The sequence below is a fragment of the Pseudoliparis swirei genome, chromosome 16 (genome assembly GCF_029220125.1).
Source record: "Pseudoliparis swirei isolate HS2019 ecotype Mariana Trench chromosome 16, NWPU_hadal_v1, whole genome shotgun sequence".
Lineage (NCBI taxonomy): Eukaryota > Metazoa > Chordata > Actinopteri > Perciformes > Liparidae > Pseudoliparis > Pseudoliparis swirei.
The window spans coordinates 20,816,466-20,840,520 of NC_079403.1; the positions used below are offsets into that span (position 1 = coordinate 20,816,466).

A 24,055-nucleotide genomic window follows, 5' to 3' on the forward strand; every position below is an offset into this window, starting at 1 on the left:
AGTCATGTCCAAGTGTGCCCGCTCTGCCATCATCATAGAGTCATCATGGTCATCTTAAAGTCATCATATAGTTATCATAGTCATCTTATAATCATCTTAAAGTCATCATGTAGTCATAGTCCTCTTATCATATCTCATAGTCATTCATCTTCATCATATAGTCATGTTATAGTATAGTCATCTTATCATATCTCATAGGCTATAGTCCTCTTATAGTCATATCATCTTGTCATCATATAGTCATCATATAGTCAAGCATCTTATTCATCTGCATCATATAGTCATGTTATAGTAATCTTATAGTAATAGTAATCTTATCATAGTCATATATATTCATATTATAGTCCTCTTTAGTCATATCATCTTGTCATCATATAGTCATCTTATAGTCATCTTCATCCTGCACTTCAAGGGTCGGACAAGGACGGCAGCCAGAATGTAAGCTTGATTTACAACAGCATGACAACTATTTAACACTCACAGCGACATGGTAAATCATTTAAATGCATTCATAATTACAATGATCACATTTGTAATATATAGTGTATATATATGTGTGTGTGTGTATATATATATGTGTATATATGTATATATACATATGTATTTTTTATATTAATTCAATCATTTTCTAACCTAAACTGGTTAAATGAACAACATCTAAGACAATAAACTCTGCATTTGACTTTTCATTCACAACGCGCTTGAAAACAAGTTCCACTTTGATGTCAGGCCTATAGAGCGCGCGCTTTAGTGCCAGAGTTTGCGTCATAAATAAGTCATAAATAAATACACGAATAACACAGCAGCACCTGCAGCGCCGCTGAGCAGGCCCGCTCACCTTGTGGGGAATGGTTTCGATCTGCTGGTTAAATCGACATGTCTGCCCCGAGTATTACCCCCCCCCCCCCCCTTATCTCCCGTTTACATCCGGAAATTCGACGCCCCGGTTTTATTGGATGTGAGAAGCGGTAATATCAACTGTTTAAAATGTGAAATTGAATGAAGTCATTCTCGGCACGCCAGTGTGTCCCAAGTGAAATATAATTCTCACAGGTTGTGAAAGCCCTTTAAACGCCCACTAGAGCAAATATATACTTTTTGTTGATAGCCTATAAATCCTTCAAAATACATATATTTTTTAAGGAGATGTGCTTCGAGTGAAAACGGATTCTTGGGGATTTGTTCAATCCAGTTTGTGCCAGAGGTGAATATGTTCACCAGCCAATCCCCGTTCCTCCTGAAGGGCGTCATTACATGGAGTAACCAATAAAGAGGGCGATAGGCTATCCAATCGTCCAATAGGAGCAGAGTTGCCTGCAGTGGGCGGGCCTTCGAGCCCGCAGCACTAGGGAGGCTCTGGAGGCTCTGCTATCCAGAGCCCCACATAGGATGGAGGGTATGCCGGGCCTTTTGGACATTCTGCCGGGACACTCTGAAGTAAAACGGGCGTCAGTTTAGCGAAGTGCCGGCTCTCTACGCGGAGGTAAGCGGAGCATGTAGTTAAATGGTGCCTTACAAAAGCACATCCACTCCATGTGTGGAGAGAGATTCAAACAAGTGTCATTATTACTTTCGTTTATGTATTATGTAGCGACTTAGTGTGCTGTTTGATAGAGGACGCTTCAACCATATAAAGTGTCACGTGTCACCCCGCAGGGCCCATTGACCCCAGCGCCTCCGCTGTCCCTTTAAGCGCCAGGTATGATGGGGTCCAAGTGTGCGGCGAGTCCCCCCAACGGGCTGACCACAGCGCCGCTGTAAAGCCTCAGAAATCCAGGAATTAGCCGCGTCCCGCTCGACGCAAAGAAAAAAGCCGCCGGAACACCTGGAATTATGGGAGCGTGTTCAGGCACCGGCAGCTGTGGATTTTAGGTCGAAGCTCTCGTTCCGCTCGCGGAGGCGTCTCCGCTCCAAGGCTATGAGACACCTGGACACCGAGTGACCGACAGCGGACGAGCAGAGAGGCCGCCATGAAGGAGAAGTCGAAGAACGCCGCCCGCACCCGGCGGGAGAAGGAGAACAGTGAGTTTTACGAACTGGCCAAACTGTTGCCGCTTCCGTCCGCCATCACCTCCCAGCTGGATAAGGCGTCGATCATCCGGCTGACCACGAGCTACCTGAAGATGAGGGTCGTGTTTCCTGAAGGTGAGATTCGTGCTTTAACGAAAGGGGGAACAAATCATTCAATAAGAATAAATAACTAAACAAGAAACATTCGGCCTGTATCAAAATAAAATAAATATATATTAACAAGTACAAGAACATATACGAATAGAACAACTCAATAGTAAATACAACAATATCACATGTTATATATATATTTGTCGATACAACACACCACTGAAAATAAGTTGCTAATCTTGTGACTATAAGGTTGATATCGTCTTTTTTAAGCCCCATGATGTACCGTTGGTTTATTTATAGTAGACTGTATAGTAATAGTACAATATATATTTTTATTTTTATTGGTGCATGTTTTTTCTTATTCTCTATTTATTTGTAATAGTACAGTTTTAGTAATACATGTTATCTTTCCTTGTCATTTATGATAAGTCGCTAAATGTAATTTAGCTCGTCATTTGTAACTTTACAGGTTTCTTTTCTCGTCATTTTAAATTTAAAAAAAATCGGGTTGACCTCATTTCAAATGTCTAGCTGACGTATTAAACAAAAAAAGCATGCAGATTATCTCTTCATAAATATGAGACGGACTCTGTACCTAAATTCGAGTTATTCTAAATATAATTAAGAAATACATCTTTTATAATGTATTTTACAGCCTCAATAGGTGACATCACATCTGTCCTGATTGCGTAATATTACACATCTCTCCTTGGAGTCTCAGCAGTATGTGTCTCCTGATACTCTCCCTAATGTCAGCGAGTAAATGAGACGTGGAGTCAGCCTTCTCCTGTGTCCCTCGGCCCGTCCGTCCGTGTCCCCGAGCTTCTCTTCGGGGCCACTGGCGGGGGCCCTGCCAGCAGATTAGCTGAGATGAGTCTCCATCCTGCGTGACTGCAGCAGAGCCGTGGATATTAGTGTGTGCACGTGTGATCCCTCCACATATGGAGCTCCTTGTAAAGCGGACAGAGAGCACACAAAGGAAACACACTGGCAGGGAGCTTATTATCATTATTATACCACACTCACTGTCCATAGTGCAACACAGGAAATAAAGTATGAGCAAATTGATCTCCTGTTTTTTACGCTTAGTTTTATAATATTTGTTGGATGCTTTCTTCTCTTAAATCTCCACTATAAAAACATATAACTACATGTGAAATAGCTGTGAGGCAGGTAGAGAGCCAGTTATATGAATTACATTCTAATTTGATCAGCTTGAAATCAATTTGATAATATTTGCTCAGGACATGACAGTCCACTCTTTGGCATCTTCTTCCCTCCGAGACACATTTACAAAGAGGAGCCGCGATGCTTCTAGTCCAGAGACATATATGTGCTTTGCATAAAGTGTTCTCATCATTGTTTTACAGCTTGACAGGAAGATGTATGTGTCTGTGTGTCTGTCTGTGTGTGTGCGTCTGTCTTTGTGTGTGTGTGTGTGTGTGTGTGTGTGTGTGTGTGTGTGTGTGTGTGTGTGTGTGTGTGTGTGTGTGTGTGTGTGTGTGTGTGTGTGTGTCTATCTGCTGCTTCACACATGTGGCAACACGCTCTCTGAATAATTGAAGGGGCAATCCATGCATCTCAGACAGCATGTTTTTACCCTGCTGCATGTATAAAGACCAGCCGTCCCCGCCCCCTCACACACACATACACACTCACACACACACTCACACACACTCACTCTCCACCTCGGAGCCACATGTGATAACTTGGGAGTGAAGAAGCCCATCTGAGAGGGCTGCAGTTGTTTTGGATAATAGGGGAGAAGAATAGCTAAATGTGTTCTTAATTTGGAGCATACCAAGGGACTTCTTTTGGGGGGGGAAGTGGGGCAGAGTAATTTATGACACGCAGTGGTCCACACAGAGTGGTCACTATAGTGTGACCTTTGACCTCAGCCATGTTGTCCATCATGGGTTAAGTTACATGACACCCCACACCATAAATATCTGGAGCCCTATAGTCGCATTGGAGCCGATCGTGTGTGTTCGTCTCCTTCAATGGGACAAACATCACAAACACACACCTGAAGCACCATGAACCGGCTCAATGTTCCCCTGCATGTGGACTTCGGGTCCTGGCCATCATGCATGTGTGTTGAAGCTGCACCTCTATGGAAACGGCTCATCGGCTACTTTAATATTCCACTGAGAGCTTTTTGGTTGGTTTGCTCGGTTCTGATTGGCTGAGTTATGTTAGAAATGTTGACGTCACTGTGACTGTAAAAAAACAACTTATTTTCAATAAACACGAATGCTGCTGCTACTCTCAGCAACATTATGATTATTATTATTATTATTATTATTATTAACATTATGTTTCACAACAACACAGCATTTTAATCATCGAGGTTATTTCCAGGATTCAAACCCAGTGGAGCTGACTTCAACGGATTAGTGTTGAATTAATTGTGCAACACCACATTATGCTCTCAAGTTGTGATTGATTTCATCAATGTATTTATTATAATTTAGGATGTATTGTATGTGTGTGTGCATAACACTAAGTGAATTTACTTTCAGTTTAATAATGTGTTTATTTAACTGAATTTACTGTCCTCACTGTGGCCGCAATGTGCATGGTCACGAATACACATCACTGTTTTAAGAGTTAATTATCGGACACGCACTACTAATAATTCTAAATAATTACAACAATAATAATGTCAATAATAATAAGAAAATGCATTAAAAACAACAACAACATAATAATAATAATAATAATAATAAAAATAATAATAATAAAAAGCATTCGAGGTATAGACTTGTTTGTAAATTACATCCAATATGGAGTAACGAAAATAATTAGTGAATAACATGTTGTGTTTTTATTATGTAGGTTTAAAATCAAATACTAAGAAACCAATAATCAGTGCGCCGTTCGTTCCTGCGCCAGTGCGCATACTGGTCTACCTCTCCCGGACTCACTCTGATCCCCGTCTGCAACGAGACTCTATTATAATTAATAAACGTGGACATCATAGCAGCACATAGCTGACTCGCTATATTATTTGGAGTAGCGTTCATTACCTGCGCGCGCGTCTCTTGTGCCTGCGCGCTATTTGCTGCTAAATGCGTTTCACTTTCTTTCGTTTGAGCTGCTTTTTGAACCAATGGAATTGCTGGAAAATAACCTCCATATTAAAGTGATTTGTATCTATTCTAATAATACACATGTAATTAATGTGATAATGTGTTATTCATTCCGCACACATGGCATCTATTACACGTCAGGCCATCCTGATGAAATGAGCCTCTTCCCGTTTTCTCCCCGTTAAAGACGTTTTTCTGGGGACAGTTAAAATCTCTGATTGTTGGCTATAAAAATGAAATAGAATAGAATTGAACATATTTCTATGTGTTTATTGATCAGAGGCGATCGTGAACTTTACTTATTATTATTGACCCGTTTTCTTTTCGTTGCGACAAAATCACAACAATTATTGTATTAATAATAATACTAATTATTATTATGATGATGATGTGTTTACTAGCAATACATACTAATACAAATTTTTCGTATATGTGTATAATAATAAAAATGTATTATTATTATTACATATATAATAAAAATGCATAATAATAATAATTATGATTATTAATATTATATGTATTGTACATAATAAAACAAATGATGTGGCCTGTTGTAATTGCTGCGGGGTCCTGTGAGGACTAATGTAAGCATTACCGGGTGATGACGTCACTAACTCGTTATTAACAGCGGGTCCTCGCAGCTGTCTTTATATTTCGGCCTCGTATCCTCTCGGAAGAGGACGCCGCCGCTGGTTTCTCTCTCTCTCTTTGCCGGGGTCATCTGGTTGAGTCTCTGCTCTGCGCGCGGCGCGAGGCGGCGGCGCGAGGCGGCGGCCCGCTGTGGGCCGGGCACGCCGCGCAATTTGCATTTTAATGCGGCTCCGTGCGTTCACGTGCGCGGGGGCTTTCCGCGCCTCGCGCCATCTGATGCGTTATTTCCAAGACTGTTGTTAAGGGTCTTTATGTGTTATATAACAATGAGTTCATCATGTTATGGTAATGATTTACAGTCCCAATGTCGACCAAACAGCTCATCAATTATCAATATACCCACGTGGGTTCCGCATGTGAATAAAACACAAACAAACAAATTAGTTACAGAAAGGCTTTATAACCACGGGACAAGAGATCCACCGTGGAACTCACATCCAAGAACAAGCTAAACAAAGCTGGACAAATAAAGACGGGATATAAATACATACAGATAATAATACATTGTTTATTTATTTAATTAGTGTTTATTATTATTATTTATATGTACATATTATATTTTTCTAGCACCAGTAACATTAACACAAATATTATATAGAGGTCAATTGTTTTTGTATGTTGTAAACAATATAGTTAAATATTGAATGATAGTGATTATGTAGAATTTAGTTTAATAAGTTGATGTAAAAAAACTGCTCATCTGTATATTATTGTTATTGTCTACCCACTAGTTATTCTTCTGATCACATGATGCAGGTTTATTTGTGTTAAGTCTTATTCGATCACGCTGTGCTGAAAAATACAGGAATTACATTGCCTCACTCTGTAAAACCATAGACATGATCACCCGTATTTGTTTTGCTGTAATTAATGCCTCATCAGTTGTAGTGATAATGTCCCTGCAATAAAATGACTACTTATTCATCTATTTATGTTATTATCGCAGACACACAGGCTAAACTGTAGAATTAAACCCTCTCCTGCTTGTTTTCTCTCAGCTGTCTTTGTAAACTATGACATTTAGTGTATCTTGTAACACTCTCCTTTTCTCTGTGTGTGTGTGTGTGTGTGTGTGTGTGATTTGTTTGCCAGGCCTCGGGGAGTCCTGGGGTCATGTGAGCCGGACCTCTTTGGATGGAGTCAACCAGGAACTCGGTGCCCACATCTTACAGGTGCTTCTTCGTGGTAGTTGTCATTTCAAATTCTCACACTTTCAAAACAACTGAAATAAATATGTGGGCTTTGAGCTTTTCAAGTGACTGAGACGCAGCAAGGAGACTTTAACATGCTTATTAGAATAAAGCGTGAGAACAAAATATTTAAGGCTGAGCTCTGTAAAAATCTACTCATACAATACATTTATATTGTTTAATATTTTACGTATAGTCTTACTTTATGGGTGCATAAATAGCTATATACCTTAAACAATGGTCTTCAAGGTAAAAATAAATAAATATATATTGCCTTTTTTTTTACCCTGCATGCCATGCAGCAGTGTGTGTGTGTGTGTGTGTGGGGGGGGGGATTTAGTGCTGTCCACCTCCTGCTGCCTTCATTCTCGTGCTTTAAGAGTGAAATGAGCTGATTACATTCCTAGTCACGCACACAGCCTCCGTCTGTCCTAAAGCCGCTCTTACATCAGCAGCAACGCAATGGAGCAGGGCCACAGGGCTGCAGGGCCACAGGGCCGCAGGGCCACAGGGCCACAGGGCTGCAGGGCCACAGGGCCGCAGGGCCGCAGAGCTGCAGGGCTGCAGGACTACAAGGCCACAGGGCTCCATGGCCGCAGGGCTCCATGGCTGCAGGGCTACAGGGCTGCAGGGCTACAGGGCTACAGGGCTGTAGGACTACATGGCTGCAGGGCTCCATGGCTGCAGGGCCACAGGGCTACAGGGCTACAGGGCTACAGGGCTGCAGGACTACAAGGCCACAGGGCTACATGGCTCCATGGCTCCATGGCTGCAGGGCCACATGGCCGCAGGGCTACCGGGCTTAGAGCCGAACATTCATAGAAAGAAGTCAAACGGAGCTACATGTAAGCAGGCAATCCGTTCATGTTATAAATGCTGATAATAGTATCGTCGTAATAACCGTGAGCAGGTGGGGTGTTCTCAGGGCTGATGTGTGAGCTGGAGGGGAACACAGCGACATGACGCTGTTCATTTTGGGTCTTCAAATCCTTTCAACAGTCGCTCTGCTGTGACGGCAGCTCTGCACACTTAATCCAGATTAATGACGTGTCATCCTAACAATACGACAGCTCGGTTCATGTTTGTGGAAATGGACTCGACACAATAACATTGATTTTTTCTCACGACAGGCTCATTATTTTCTGCCTTTGGTTGAAATTGATCACATTGAATATTCTCCGTTTATTTCAGACTTTGGACGGCTTCATCTTCGTCGTCGCTCCGGACGGCAAAATAATGTACATCTCCGAAACAGCATCGGTCCACTTGGGCCTGTCGCAGGTTGGTGGGACGGAAGTCTCTGCAGTCTCCTCTGGGAGGGGGGGGGGGCGCTGGCCACCCCCTCTGAGTCACGGTTCTGACGTGAATGTCCATTCCAACAGGTCGAGCTGACGGGAAACAGCATTTATGATTACATCCACCCGGCAGACCACGATGAGATGACGGCCGTCCTCACAGCGCACCAGCCCTACCACTCGCACTTCGTCCACGGTGAGCGGAGGAAGCCCGGCGCGCTTGTCCTTCCATGTGACGCGGCGGAGCGCCACGCAGCAGAACTAACGTGCAGCTTTCTGAACTCTCCGCAGAGTACGAGATGGAGCGCTCCTTCTTTCTGAGGATGAAATGTGTCCTCGCCAAAAGGAACGCCGGCCTCACCTGTGGAGGCTACAAGGTGGGAGGGCCCTGCTGCTGTCTTCTTTCAATGTGTTTAGACTATTATTGTACATTTGTGTATATGTTTGTTATTATCACAACATTATTCAAAGTCAAACTCTGAATCCATATAGTAAATTCTTCTGGAATTAGTCGTAATTCATGTGATATATATATATATATACATTTCTTTATATATATATTCTTTAGAAATGTATTATTAATATTATTATTATAATTATTATATATATATATATACTTTAGAAATGGATTATTATTATTATTATATATATATACTTTAGAAATGTATTATTATATATATATATATATATATATATTTATATATATATTTATGTGTGTTTAGACGAGTCCATGTGAGACATTGGCATCACAGTGCACAGACGCACTAAACACGATGCAGTGTATGATCTGGGTACACAACACTGTGTGTGTGTGTGGAGTGTGTTTGGTTCAGAGGGACATACTTCCCTCAAACAACCCAGAACTTATTTCCTCCCCAAGTAAAATGAGGGATGAGAACTTGTTGTTAGGAAGTAAGAACAGAACAGGAACACACTTTTTCCTTCTTTTTAAATTTTTATTTTTTTACTTGTGGTCATTATTCATGCTTACTAATGATTCGTCAATCACGGCGGATCAAACTCTAAAGGGCAGCAGTCAACACGTCCTGATTCCTGTCTATTCTTTCCGCGTCCTCTCGGTCCAGGTGATCCACTGCAGCGGCTACCTGAAGATCCGTCAGTACAGCCTGGACATGTCGCCGTTCGACGGCTGCTACCAGAACGTGGGGCTGGTGGCCGTCGGCCACTCGCTGCCGCCCAGCGCCGCCGTCACGGAGATCAAACTGCACAGCAACATGTTCATGTTCAGAGCCAGCCTGGACATGAAGCTCATCTTCCTGGACTCGCGGTACGTTCCGCGTGATGGCAATCTGCAGCTCTGAGCGGTTCCCGTGTGGATTTTGCGGGTGTGCGTGTGTAAAAGTGGGGAAGGCTTAATGAACCCTGTGAATGTGTGTGTGTGTGTGTGTGTGTTGCTCAGGGTTGCAGAGCTAACGGGCTACGAGCCTCAGGACCTCATCGAGAAGACCCTCTATCATCACGTCCACAGCTGTGACTCCTTCCATCTGAGATGTGCTCATCACTTGTGTGAGTTAGGTTTGTTTTACCTTACTACAAAATCTCTCTACACACACACACACACACACACACACACATAAACACACACATATACACTACCTTTCAAAAGTTTGGGGTCACTTAGAAATGTCTTTATTTTTCAAAGAAAAGCACTGTTTTTTCAATAAAGATAACATTAAATTAATCAAAAATACACTCTATACATTGTTAATGTGGTAAATTAATATTCAAGGTGGAAGTGTCTGGTTTCTAATGAAATATCTCCAGAGGTGTATAGAGGCCCATTTACAGCAACGATCACTCGTTTGCTAATCGCCTTAGAAGACTAATGTCTGATTAGAAAACCCTTGTGCAATTATGTTAGCACAGCTGAAAACAGTTATGCTGGTGATATAAAGCTATACAACTGGCCTTCCTTTGAGCTTGAAGTTTGAAGAACAAAATTAATACTTCAAATATTAATCATTATTTCTAACCTTGTCAATGTCTTGACTATATTTTCTATTCATTTGATAAATAAAAGTGAGTTTTCATGGAAGACACAAAATTGTCTGGATGACCCCAAACTTTTGAATGGTAGTGTATATACACACACACATGGTCAGCTGCAGGGATGTAGTGTTTCTGAAGGCCAACCCAGAAGTTAGCATGTCACTGGTTCCCTTAACAACAATTATGATTCATTTTTATAGAAAATAATCTCTGTGGGAAACATACATTCATGACAGTTCCATGTTTTGCTCATCAAGATAATTTGCATAAATGAACACCACCGTTAAGCCTGTTTTGAGTGTGAAAGCAGTGGTTCATTGGTTTCCCCAAGATCTGCCGCTGTTCATTCATGAATCATTTAGTTAATCTGAGAGTAAATAATTCCATTCCTTCATGTCTCATCCTCTTTGACCAGCGTCTCGCGCTAAAAGTTATTCTCTTAATTCCTGAGATTCTAGGCGCAGCTATTTATTAATCCATTCTGGCGTTTAAAGAATACGAAAGGAACTGTCTGAAAGAGGAAGAGGAAGCGATTATCATTTCAAGTGTATACACCATATGTGTTATTTAGGTCGCATACATTATTGCAAAATTGACCTGTTCTTGTACAGAAGAAGAAGCCATTAAAAAAATCCATTGGTCGTGTAATGTTTGATGTTTTTATGGCTGCTGTACGTTCATTGTGTCATTTAGTAAACGCTGTGATGTTTGTTTGTTTTCCCATCGGTAACCCTTTGCTGTCTTGTTCCAGTGCTGGTCAAAGGTCAGGTCACCACCAAGTACTACCGGTTCTTGGCCAAGCCGGGGGGCTGGGTGTGGGTCCAGAGCTACGCAACCATCGTACACAACAGCCGCTCATCCCGACCTCACTGCATCGTCAGCGTCAACTACGTGCTCACGTGAGTGTCTGTCCCTATTTGTGAAAACCTGACCGTAGGTGTTCTTCATCCGTTGCCGTGGTAACTAATGGCACTAAAGTAGCTGTATCATAACTTTAGGTCAAATAAGCCTTTTTTTTGTCACTGTATCCTGACAGAAGAACAGGAGACAGATAGTTCCTCTGACTCCTGTCCACCGGACCTGAAGACAATCAGCCAATCAGAGCCGAGGAGTTTTCTGAGCCCAGTGTCTCTGTTTTAGCTTTTTAATTCTAAGGTTCTCCCTTTTTTCAGATAGGGAGAATGACTGATGACATGTGTAATCCATACAAACAAATCTAACCAATCTCCGTCTCCATTGATAAGCTGCTGAATTGCTTCTACTTCTGGTAATGCTCTTATTTTGAAAGAGCACCAGATGTGGATTCAACTTTTTCTTATTGCGCAATAAATGTACTACTTCCTCCTGTCTGAGTGACATCTGTGTTAAACTGCAGAGTTTAGCCATGTCACGAAATGACTGAGCCGTATATAATAAATGAAACTATATCTATATATATAATATATATATAATCTGGGTCCTGATGTCTTCAGTAGGAGGCAACATGATGCCTTGCTGTTTTACAGTGTGAAGGCATGGATGTGTGTGTGATGTCAGCAGCAGCATGGATGTGTATTCCATGAGATGAAAGTCGAAACATGTCCAGCGTGTGACCTCTTATTTGATGAAATAGTGACAAGGGAAGCACCCCGAGGTTCTTTAGAGAGCTGACGGATGTCTGGAAGACGCCCACTCCTGATGGACCTGACAGCAGCGTAGAGACACATCCCAGTCCTGTCAGATCCGAGTGTCTAAGCTGGAGACACGTGCGCAAGTCGTTGACGCGACAAACTATAGGTTGAATCTCTGTTGTTGATCACCAGAATAGCACGAGCTTGTGATGGAGTCCTGCGTTACAGAGTCGTCGTGGCACTCAGCGCGTGCTTTGACGAGATAATGACTGTCGGTACGAGAGAATCACGCAAACGGTCGCTGTGAAGCAATTAACGGGAGGTTAATTGGAAATATGACACGAGTTTGTGGAAGCCATGTGTGTAGAATCTGTCGATGAAGAAAGTTCTTTTTTTTTTTTTACTATTTATTGTTGTGAGTCAGAAATGGGACGTGTGTGATTGCTGTCTTTCAATTACATTCTTTAGCTGACACTTTTAATCCAAAGCGACTAAAGGTGCGTTCACACCAAAAGCAAAACTATTTTTCGCGGCGCCCAAAACGCGTGAGTTTACTCGCTCGACCGTTCGCCGTGTTCTCACCATGAGCGTCGAGACGCTCCGTGAGGGGCGGGGCTTATCTCCGTGTCTCGTCTCCGTCAAGACCGTTATCATCTCCTTCATCCACCAGAATAACTAACCACTAGTTCTGCTTTATATTTGTCGTGGACGTCCCACACACTAACGCCCTCGTGTTTGGGTTCATGACGTCACCCGTAGGCTCACTCAGCTCGGTCACTTTCACCGATGAAGTTACTGTCACGTCTGAAAGACTTCCGCTTCCAGCGCTACGAGAGCGGAACTCAAGAACTGATTGGCCCGAGTTGCGAGATGACCGCCTCAAAGTTGAAATATTTCAATTCGGGGTGAAAATTGCGCCGCTGAAAACACGTCGCCCACATCGCGTCGCCCCAAACGCGCCGCCCGGGAAAATATCGCGTCTATCGCAGCCACAAGCGTCTGTACGCTGACTTTTCATGGGATTCGGTCGCGAAAAAATAGTTTCGCTTTTTGTGTGAACACACCTTTACAATAAGTGTTTTCAACCACGAGTACAAACTCAGAACAACAAGAATCAAGAAATCTTTCAGGAGAACCAGAACTCTCCCGCACCATCTACCTCTCGATGGAGACCCACACTCTCACCGCTTTACTCGGTGCCAGTTCTGCCACGACGTCTGAGCCCTCGGTGACTGTGTGCGACGTGTGCTGGCGCTGAAGCATGTGGGACCGGGCTTGTGTGCAAACAATCTCAAATCTTCATCACAAGCTGCTGCTTTTCAAATCCTCTCCAATAAAATCCAACTCTAATCATTCCGCTCTTATTAATGAGCGAAGGGATGCCGTTAACTGCCCGTCGTCCCTTTATTGCATTACCCCTGACTTGCATATTTACCTTCGTATTGAAAATGTGGAAGGTTATGTTTTGATCGCCGTGTATTTATTTATTTATTTGTATGTGTGTTCCTCGCATAACAAAAAAAGTTTTTCACCGAATCGCATGAAATTTGGTGGGATGATTGGTTATTATCTGGGGACCATTTGATTAGATTTTGAGATCAATTGGGTCAAAGGTCAAGGTCAAGGTCATGGATAGGTCAAAATCTTCTTTTTACCATAGCATGGTCAATTTTTATCCAATTGGCATGCAACTAATGCCAAAATGTTCATAATTCAATGCCCAATCTTGTGATATGCGAAGGTATGCGCTCTACCGAGTGCCCATTCTAGTTCAGTGAGCGTGAGAATGAAGCAGGCCCATAAAAAGCCTCCATCAGGCGGCGCGGACCGCAGCAGAGAGCAGCTCGACGCGCATTCCCTCTCAACTCTGACATCACAGCCACAGCAGCTCGGTGTTCACGGGCCTTTTAATCGATGTGGCTGTGGACTTGAGAATCACGCCTTATTTCCTCCTCCGCTCTGCTCAGGATTTCCTGCGTGGTAGGGCTGCGCGATTATGGACAACAATTATTATCGTCGTCATTTGGGGTCCATATTGAGCTCACGGCCGTGTTGCGTGACGACAGCACCGGTCCGTTGAGTGCATTTTCATCCTGCTATATGCATATTATTCTACTCTGGATGTCTGCTGCTGCTGGAGGAGCACAGCAGCACCACGGCCTCTGATTTGATATGCAGCAGAGTTTTTTCTCCGAGGAGCGCTTTACGCATTGATATCAGAGTCGAGCGCGGTCACGTACGGAGGCGGTTGGATGTGGGCGGGAGCTACTCGACCCCCCGCCCCTGTAGCTGCGGCGTGTTTACAGCCGTGGATAACAGCGCTGACGATGAGGCCACTTCACTTGCATGTGAACTCCCGCTGTGTGATCAGCTGCGATAACCTGCCACCACAAAGCCGACAGTGATTTAGCAGCAGAGGTTTGTGCAGCTCCTCTGTGTGTTTTTAAATCGGAGCGGTTTCCTGTCCATTCTGGCGCTGACTCGTCACTCTGCGCTGCTCGGCGTACCAACACTGAAGAAACCCGAGCGACACCACGAGGAGTCGCGTGGTGCTCGGCCTGGGATCGAGACTCCTCAAGAGGTCACAGAGCCAATCCGATGAAAGATGATTAACCGGAGAAGATGCTTTTTGGCTTTCCTCAGAATACTCGAGCGTGTCACCTCGTCCGGCCTTTAAAAGTTTGCCACACACTTCCTAATGTTCATGTTATTTTTATGTTTAAAAGGTTGGGAAACAAATGCTTAATCAATCAAAAATAATCCACTCACACACATGTGCTCAATCAATGGCTGTATTAACCAATGCTCACGCTTATTCAATTCAATTCAGTTTATTTGTATAGCCCAATTTCACAAATTACAAATTTGTCTCGGAGTGCTTTACAATCTGTACACATAGACATCCCTGCCCCAAAACCTCACATCGGATCAGGAAAAACTCCCAAATAACCCTTCAGGGAGAAAAAAGGGAAGAAACCTTCACCTTATACACAATAGGCGAGAGCTGTGTCCGATCATCAATCAGTTGCCATTTTTCAAACAGATAAGCAGAACGTTCTCCGTCTGTCCAGTGCGATGCTGGACTGAAGGCGTCTTGGTAGTGGACTGGTCCTGGGACTAAACACACATTTTGAAGAACTTGGCTTAATCGGCCAAACCATGCATTCTAAAAAACATATTTGAGAAACAATCTTTAGTTGAAGCAACCGGTAACAGGTCAACAATGAGCCTGTCCTCTTATTCAAGTGTAAGGCCTATAGTCCACACGGGTAATTTTAGTAAACATAGTGAATCCTAAAAGTGTGGGCACAAGGCCAGGACACATAGAAACGCTGAGTGCAGCGCTTTGGTAAAACTGCTGACAGGACGTTCTCCACGTTCACGCATAAATGTACAGCTACTCTTTCACCACGTTGAGGAACAGAGGCGTCACAATGCACCCCGTAGGTCACTGCTGCATTAGCCTACGACCCGGACCCTGACGGTGGTGGTGGTGTGGGGGGGCAACCTTGTCATAGGATCTCCCTCATTTCCTGCGGCTCAGTGGTAGAGATCGACGGTCTGATCCCACGCCTCTGCTCCTCCATGTGTGTGTCAGTGAGCAAGACACTTAAACCCTAAATTGGTAAAAAAAAAGAAAAATAAGTGCACATAAGTGATTTGAAGACAAATTGTGCCCACATCATGGTGAGAGGAGCAGCATGTGGTCAATGTGCTATTTTTAGACAGAATGTAACTGATGCCAACGCTGTGACGGCGACAGAGCGGACGACGGATCACTGTTTGTCTCCGCTAAACCCCGGCCAGGTTTCCTGCTCTCAAACTAGATGCGCCGGTCCGCGGTGAGATCTGTAGAACACTTAAGCGATAAATAAATTCCCATTTTCCCCCGCGGCGAGACGTCCCGGCTTCTCCTCCGGGCCTGCTTCAGCCAGACATAGCCTTTAATCTCCCCGTGTATTTGATTGGACGGCTTTCCCTCCGCAGAGTGTTTGTTGAAGGCCTTGCCGCAATCCTTCTGGTAAAACAAGCATCCCAACAGCCGTTCCACAGCCCCCTCAGCGCGCGCACACACACACACACACACACACACACACACACACACACACACACACACACACACACACACACACACACACACACACACACACACACACACACACACACACACAGCTCTCAGCACCATGATGAGGCTCTAATTGCTAAACAGATGTTTCTGCACCAAGAGAAAAACCAAACACGCAGGTACACACGGGCTGTTTGTGTTCTTTGTGTTGATCTGCACTTCACACATTTCATTTATTTACACTACACACATATTTAATTTACACTACACACACTTTGCATTTTGCACTCTATATTTAATATTTAATATTTATTTTAATTTGTCATTAGTATTGTGTATTGTGTATGCATATATGTTGTATATATACATACATATATATTTTATTTGATATTTTACTTTATATACTTCTATATCTTTCATCCCTGGTTTTTTATGTTATATTTTATTTTTTATTCTTGTATTTAGTTTATTGGTGCTGCTACTGTGACGACAAATTTCCCCTTGGGGATTAATAAAGTATATATCTATCTATCTATCTTAATAAACAGCCTGGCCAGGGGACATGCTGGAATTATAGAGTGTATTCAATCCATGACATGCAAATGCAAAAAAAAAAACATAGATGATAGCACTGTGAATTCACCGCATGGACTTTCTGCTCGTGTCTTCAGGGAGACGGAGTACAAAGGCCTGCAGCTTTCTCTGGACCAGGCCACGTCCAAGGCCTCCTTCCCCTACAGCGGCAGCAGCACCGCAAGCCTTACGGAGAACTGCAGAACCCCCAAGAGCAGAGTCGCCCGGGCCAAGACCAAAGCCAGGCTCTCGCCATACACCCAGGTGAGGATGGGATGTCTTAGCGGACTGGCATATCGGGTTTGAAAACGGCAGTCACACTTTCTCAGTCAGGTATGAAGAGAGCATATACTCCGGTGAGGTACCTGTATAGAGGACTTGGCTTTCTGTCGGCTATGATAACACTGATGAGATCTGGGAACACGTATGATTTGTGGACTGATTGAAAGAATGAGGTTTCTCCCCAGAGAGTGTGGTCTTCCATCTGGAAGGAGCTCGCGGGACTGAGCTCCAAAGAAAGGAGTCAGTAGAGGCGGTTCTGGAGGGTCTGTTCATAACGTACGGCCTGTAAACATCACAGGTTCTAAGAACTGGAGGATGAAGCTCTGAAGAGGGACGTCTAGCTTTCTGATTCTGTTGCCACAGCAACCCCTGAATCTGATGAGCACTCGTGATGTTGGGAATTAACCCCGAATTTCACAGGGACAACTATGGACACACAACTACTATGATGGAGTATGATCCATCAGAGTAGACCCCAGAAGTCATCTGTAAACTGATGGATGCTGGGTAATAACTTCACTTTATCGTCCTTTTCTCTTCCAAACGACAACCATCATCAGTTGCTTCATAGGTCTCTTTTTTTGCTTCACACCTCGTTCAGCCAATTTACATTGTTTCCTTTGTGATGAAGATGTGGAAGAAAAACGTCATGTGACCGGACCTTGTGCTGGGAACCTTTGACAGCCAATAAGTATACGGAGTGACCAGTATACTTGGACTCATATTTGCCTTTTTTATATTTGTGGCTGATTTTGGAAGATGTTCAATTCAATTCAGTTTATATATAGCCCAATATCACAAATTTGCCTCAGAGGGCTTTACAGTCTGTACACATACGACATCCCTGACCTTTGACCTCACATCAGGTCAGGAAAAACTCCCAAGAAGTAGAAAAAAAACTTTCACTGGGGAAAAAGGGAGCAATAGAGGAGGATCCCTCTCCAGGATGGACAGAAGCAATAGATGTCATGTGACCAGAAGGAATCATTCCAGAGTTGTAGGATGACTCTGCACATATTAATTTGGTCTGAAAACAGCTGCTCGGTTTGTTTCGACCTCAGGTTGATAAGATTCCAAACACCCAGAAGTCCGTTGAGCGTCTCAGCTGTGGCTCACGTCGGCTTCCTGTAATGCGTGTTCTTGTCTCCCTGCACACATTTCCCTGGGCAGTATCCCAGCTTCCAGACGGAGCGCTCCGAGTCCGACCAGGACAGTCCGTGGGGCAGCAGCCCCCTCACCGACTCGGCCTCCCCTCAGCTGCTGGAGCAAGGCGAGGGCCCGGACGCCTCCTGTGTGTACAGGCAGCTCCCCGATCCCCGCGCGCTCTGCTACGGCTTGTCCGAAGAGAACCATCACAACGGCGGCGGCGGCGACGGCTACGCACACGGCCAAGGTCAGAGCTGCGACCGGAGCCACTGTGAGGCGGGGCGCTATTATCTCGGAACTCCTCCCCCTCGCAGGGACACGTGGTGGGGCACCGCGGGGTCAGTGCTGCCGCTGAGCAAGAGCTCCTCGGAGAACCAGGAGGGGTGTGACGGCAGCGCGCCCCACGGCACGGCCGTCCACAGCTACAACGGTGAGGACTAAGACCTGGACTGTGTCCGCTGTGGGGACCCGGCCGTATGCACGGCTAACGTGAGAGTTTTAGACGGGACTCTGAGCTTATAGTCTTCATGTCCAGGACCCCTGGTACAGAGGTTAAACGGGCCTCTTCTAAGGTCTATATTCTCATTACAGTAGACCAGGGGCGTTTGTAGGATTCAAAGAAAAGGGGGGCTAAGCCCCAAGGTTTGTGGTATGATGGGTAATGTATGCAATTTTTGGGGGGGGGGGGCCCGGATATCCATTGTTAGAGACAGTTCATATATTGGTGAAATCAGAAAGTGATTTTGCTCTGTAGTTTTCTTGCATTCAGTATATGAAAACACAAGAAACTGTATTTCAGGGTCATAGTGATATTTCATGCTCATTTGGACACTATCACTGAGATAAAGCTAGTTCAGTGTCAAATATACAATTCAATGGAAAAAATATAATAATAATATATATTAATGCAAAGACGAGAGAGATTTCGATCGTTATTTCTTGTGTTTAGAATTTGCTTATTCCCACTCTCGCTCTATGGAGACAGTTTCTAAGTTTCCCTTTCATTTGCCTCGAGTAAACCTAAATGTAAGCAGGTAACACCCGTTACCAACTCCCGATATATTATATATAGAGCCACGTTCTGTAACTACCTGGACTTATTGGTCACTCCCTGCATCATTTACTTTGAGCTAAACTCCTGTCTGTAACCCTGGCTGTCTTTGATGAGACGTGACTTGGCAGAGTGAGAAAGCCAGCACAGCAGCCTCCCCAAGGTCCTAGTGCCCGTGGAGTATATTGTTAAGTGTGATGATAGGCTATTGGTTTGTTATTTGAAGGGGGATACATACAAACCAGAATGCACACACATATGTAGCATGTTAGTTCTACATAATGTGTCCTAAAATAGGCCTAACGACGCCCCTGCAGTACGACGCCATGCTCTCAAACGTGCGATCTTCCAGTAATCAGACGGTGTCCAAGTCCACCTCCACCAGCCCAGTGGTCCACATTAACCAGAAGGTGATGCACTGAACATCTGATGCTGATCATTTAATGTTCCCCTTAATTGGAATTTGCATCTTTATCTTAATAGCTGATATAGATTTTATGAATTGCTATTTATTTTAGAAATCAAACCCCAACAACTTGAGAGACAACGTCTTAAACATGAACAGGAATTACAATCGTGTGTAAACCTTTTTTAATGCATTGGTTCATAAACTGTCTGAGTCTTATGGGCTCAGTATCGGTAACGGTGCATCCCTAATATAAATAATAAGCCGCGGTCGAGTAAAGATATTCAAGAATTGAGGCAGTGCAGATCTAAAATATGTTATGAATCGTGAAAATAAACTCAGCTCCATTGAGATCAGGGTCTGTTGTCACGTTCTTACATTCGTACATGGGTATCGTTTCACAACGTTAACCACTTGGCTGTTATGAAACGTATTCATGAAACTATTTTTGCTTCAGAACTGTTCAAAAATTCAACGTGTCATTGTCTGGTGTCTGGGCTGTGGTTTCCTGCTTAGTTGTTAATACATCTGTTTGCAGATGACATCGTCTCGTGAAAAAGCGTACATAAGTGATTTATGCTTGACTGGTGTTCAGCCAACAACCTTGTATGTTCCCAGTTCAAGAAGTAGTAATGGCCACAGGGGCCTTAAACCGTTAGTCATAAATAGTCTGGAAATTCAAAAGGTGGACAATCGCAATCCATCTCCTTTTCATCAAAGTCGGCACAGATGAACATATCACGGGACGTTACAAGGCAATTTCATGGTGGGGGTCGAGAGCATCCTCACAATAACCGTTTGGTATGGAAACATCTCAGGAAGTTGTGTCCACAAGTCTGGACAGAACCGTCCGAAGTCAAAGTCCAGGAGCTCCCAACCCCTCAGCACTGGACTTGAGACTTGTACCAGGTGCACTGACTGTTTGCATCGTGTCTTCCTTGCAGGGCGGGGCCACTGGGACGAGGACAGCGTGGTCAGCTCCCCCGATGGAGGCTCGGCCAGCGACTCGGGGGACCGGTACCAGGCGGACCACTACCGCTGTATCCCGCAGGAAACCAGCAAGATCGAGACTCTGATCCGGGCCACGCAGCAGATGATCAAGGAGGAAGAAAGTCGGTTCCAGCTGCGCAAGGGCCCTCCGGGTGGCACGCTGGGGCCGGCCAACGGGCTGCCCAAGGGCCCCGGACCGTGCTTCACCCCCGAGTACCTTCAAGGGCCCCTGGCGTGTCGAGGTTTAAGTCAGGTGATCAGCCCGGCTCCGAGTCCCGCCCCCCTGTCCAGGCTCAGCAGTCCAGGCCCTGAGCGCCTCCACAAGCCCAAAGACTACCTCCACACAGACCTGTCGCCCCTTTCTCTGCCGTTGCACCACCCGTTTGGTCATCCGGGTCCGTGCTCGGATTCCCCCACCCCGACTCCGACCCTCTACCCCGCCCACATCCACCCGCGGCCCTACCTGGACAAGCATAAAGCCTACTCCATGACCGGCTACGCTCTGGAGAACCTCTACGAACCAGAGAGCCTGCGGGGCTACTGCACCTCCGCCAGCTCGGGCCCCGCCCACTACGACGTGACCCCTCACCTCCGCGTGCCGGCAGAGCAGACCCCCGGACACAAAGGCACCTCCGTCATTATCAGCAACGGCAGCTAACGGTCACCTCGACGCAAGCGGTCGCACGGCCTCGGCTGGTTAGCTCCGTCACGACACCAAGCCATGGTTCTTCGGGATCCCGTTAGCCGGTTTTGCCATCAGACCGATGTCTTTCTCCAAAATTCACGCTGACTAGTAGTCGGCGTGAAACTCTGTGGCTATAATTTCCCCCCAAATGTTGCTCAGACGTCAGCAGACGAACGTAAGAGCAAGTTTCTCTGAATCAGAGCAGTGGTAACTGTCCTCCCAGTTTCAGCTCGTGGTTCTGGTAAAAACCACTAGCTGAAACTGGGAGGACAGTCCAAGATGTAGAAATAAAATGAATTTGTTCTTATTATTACATACAAACACACAGATGGAAACATACTCAAGGAGGCAGCTGTATATCTGACCGGCGTCTGTCCACGACTGCTGGTGCAGCTGTCAGGCAAACAGAAAATGGATCGTACAGCAAAACCTTTGTGTCCCAGTCCGTCATCATGGATACAGCTCTGGGGGGGGGAAACATGTCTGGTTAGAAAACGTCTGGAGCTGTGCTCTCACATCCGTCCCAGTGTTTTATAACCTTTTGCACTATTAGAGATGGAGATTTTGGTGGAGAGGTCTCCTGTTTTTTGACGGAGGGGATCCGACGGGGTCGGTTCACTCTGCAGTGAGGCGGAGCACGGGTCGGCCCCGAAGTAAAGCCTTTTAAACTCAACAGAATAATATGCAACGCCATTCTCTAGACGTTTCTTTTCTCTCACTTTTCTCTGTATCTTAACGTAAATGCAGTAAAGAAAGTGATGACTCTTTCACGGGTACATGACGAATATGATTGTAGAGTGAGAAGCATGGATACTAAATGGCTTGTTGGACATATTTTAATGGGGGGGACACGGGAAGTCTGCTGCTTTGGTAGCCGATACAGTATTTGACTGGAAAGACAATAAAAGGCCTGTTATACATTTGACAGCATTTTATATTCATCCAAGGAATTGACAGAATATACGTGACATGTTCTATTGTTTCCCCGTCATATCTGTGATTATTTCTGAGTGAAGACGAACAGACCATATGCAATTGAACCCATTGGAATGCCAGGTGAGGTAGCTTGATGGTGTTCATTATGACGGATTCCTGAAGCAACTGTTAATTATTGTTACGTGGGCATGTTTGTACGACAGGATTCAAGGTTTCTCTTGGAGTTTTTTTCTTTCTTCGCGTCCTCCTGAGTCCTCAGATGACCCTATATTTATACAAGTTTGGATTTTTTTCTTTTCTTTCATTTTTATCAAAGCTTGAAATGTGGTCCATCTCTTGAAGTTATTTATGGTGTTCTGTAAATATGATGAGAAAAGAAAGTTCCACCACATGGGCAGAAAACTGTATTTATTGAGTAAATGTTTCTCTATGATTTTTGAAATATAGCTGCAATCAAATCCAGTCTGCTTGTATATTGAGTGTGTTTTTGACTGAAGCCAATTCTAAAAGAGGACAAAATAAAAAATGTTTTGCAAAGATGGGTTTTGTGTTTGTTTTTTGAATGGCCAACCAGCCTCCGGTATGAATGGGTGAATTGAGTGTAAAGCTCTTTGAGTGGTCGGACAGGGGCTCTATAAATGTCCGTCTATTTACCATTACCATGTACCATGTATGAAACCATCAGTGGTTCATTTCCATAAAGGTACTCACATTTGAGAAATCCTATTTACATAATTGTGGGTGTTGGATATTTAACATTTAATTAAAGACCACAAATTCTAAAGAATAAATTCACGAGCCAAAAACTTAATATTTTATCATCATATCACATGTGCTTTGTAAAAGATAAAGATAAATTCAAAGAGGCACTTGTGGAAACAGTATGTTATAAATTTCTTATACGGGTGTTTTTTTCTTTCTTTTACACATTCATTTGAATGTGTTTATTATTACACGAGCGATTTATATAGACACGTGATGAAAACTCAAGTCTTATAATAACATTTATTTGCACAAATCCACACGTGCATTATTTTGGTAAAGAATAGCCGTGTGACTTTTCCATTAGTCTGGTTATGATTCAATTTGATGGATTTTGAATATCTTTTTCTTCTTTCAGCTGTGAGCACACTGGCAAATAAAGACTGTTGATGGAAATCTCCAATTAAGCCTGCAGATGTGTGAGTGTGTGGAGGTCAGAGATGGGGGCCAGTCTTCTCTCCAGCCTGATGGCTGCTTAGTGTTTGCTTTAGTCATCTCAGTGTGCTCTGCTGCTGGACCCTCCCATCGGCTGCCGCCTCGCCTCTTACCTCCGTACTAAAAGCCTTTCATCCTGGTAGTTATTCCTCACTTAAGCTCTTCTTTCAGCAGCTTCTGTCCTCTCCAACGGGTTTTTTGTTGTTTCACTCACTGTTAACCAGGCGGATGTAACTCTGCCCATTAGGTACATACACTGTTGCTAAGAAACCAGCAAGGAAGCGGGGAGCAGTGTCAACAGAATGGCAGACTTGGAAGCGCTCCAAGGGTTAGGCTGGGATAAATGCGATGCAGATATCCCACTGCTATTATGGAAAAAAGAAAACGCTTGCTCCTCCATTCCCATCTCAAATATATTCACGCATTTGTATGATTTTACAATCGTAGAACTACTTAAACTTGATTTGTATGTGATGTGTGAATTTAAAGAAGCACACTTGTGTCATATTGTACAGTGGGATGTTTCTACGGAAATTCAATCCCATCCAAGGATACCACATGGTGATGGAAAGCTAATGCTGTTAACAGTGTTCGAGTCAGTAGAGTTCCTCTTCTTACAGTAAAAGCTTTAAGAAACATCATTTCTGTCCCACATCTGCTGATCACATTGTCCTTTTTTCTTTTGATCTGCAGCCCCTCCCACTTCTCTTTCAGCTCAGTGGCTTATCTCGAGCTCTGAGTCCAGGGCCCT

General features: G+C 44.2%; 1 protein-coding gene across 3 annotated transcripts; it reads left to right on the forward strand.

Moving 5' to 3' along the window:
* Positions 1-1,369: 1,369 nt before the first annotated feature.
* sim1a (SIM bHLH transcription factor 1a) lies at positions 1,370-22,635 on the forward strand. Of its 3 annotated transcripts, XR_008834041.1 has the most exons (12): positions 1,370-2,145; positions 6,960-7,039; positions 8,249-8,338; positions 8,440-8,548; positions 8,644-8,729; positions 9,438-9,640; positions 9,773-9,888; positions 11,114-11,261; positions 16,710-16,875; positions 18,064-18,469; positions 20,441-21,346; positions 21,500-22,635. XR_008834041.1 is itself a non-coding variant. In XM_056433998.1 (11 exons), the coding sequence occupies exons 1-11, from the start codon at positions 1,971-1,973 to the stop codon at positions 21,142-21,144; spliced, it is 2,283 nt and encodes a 760-aa protein (XP_056289973.1). In that variant the 5' UTR covers positions 1,370-1,970; the 3' UTR covers positions 21,145-22,635. The 3 variants fall into 3 exon arrangements, 2 of the variants coding, with proteins under 2 accessions (XP_056289973.1, XP_056289974.1); XM_056433998.1 differs by having other exon boundaries at positions 20,441-22,635; XM_056433999.1 differs by having other exon boundaries at positions 9,773-9,879; positions 20,441-22,635.
* The last annotated feature ends 1,420 nt before the right edge of the window (positions 22,636-24,055 follow it).

Excerpts from the sequence above, each read along its gene's own strand:
- sim1a (XM_056433998.1), top strand. The coding sequence starts at position 1,971 with ATGAAGGAGAAGTCGAAGAACGCCGCCCGCACCCGGCGGGAGAAGGAG. Across the intron at positions 7,040-8,248 it reads TCGGTGCCCACATCTTACAG|ACTTTGGACGGCTTCATCTT; the intron begins GTGCTTCTTCGT and ends CGTTTATTTCAG. Across the intron at positions 8,549-8,643 it reads CCACTCGCACTTCGTCCACG|AGTACGAGATGGAGCGCTCC; the intron begins GTGAGCGGAGGA and ends AACTCTCCGCAG.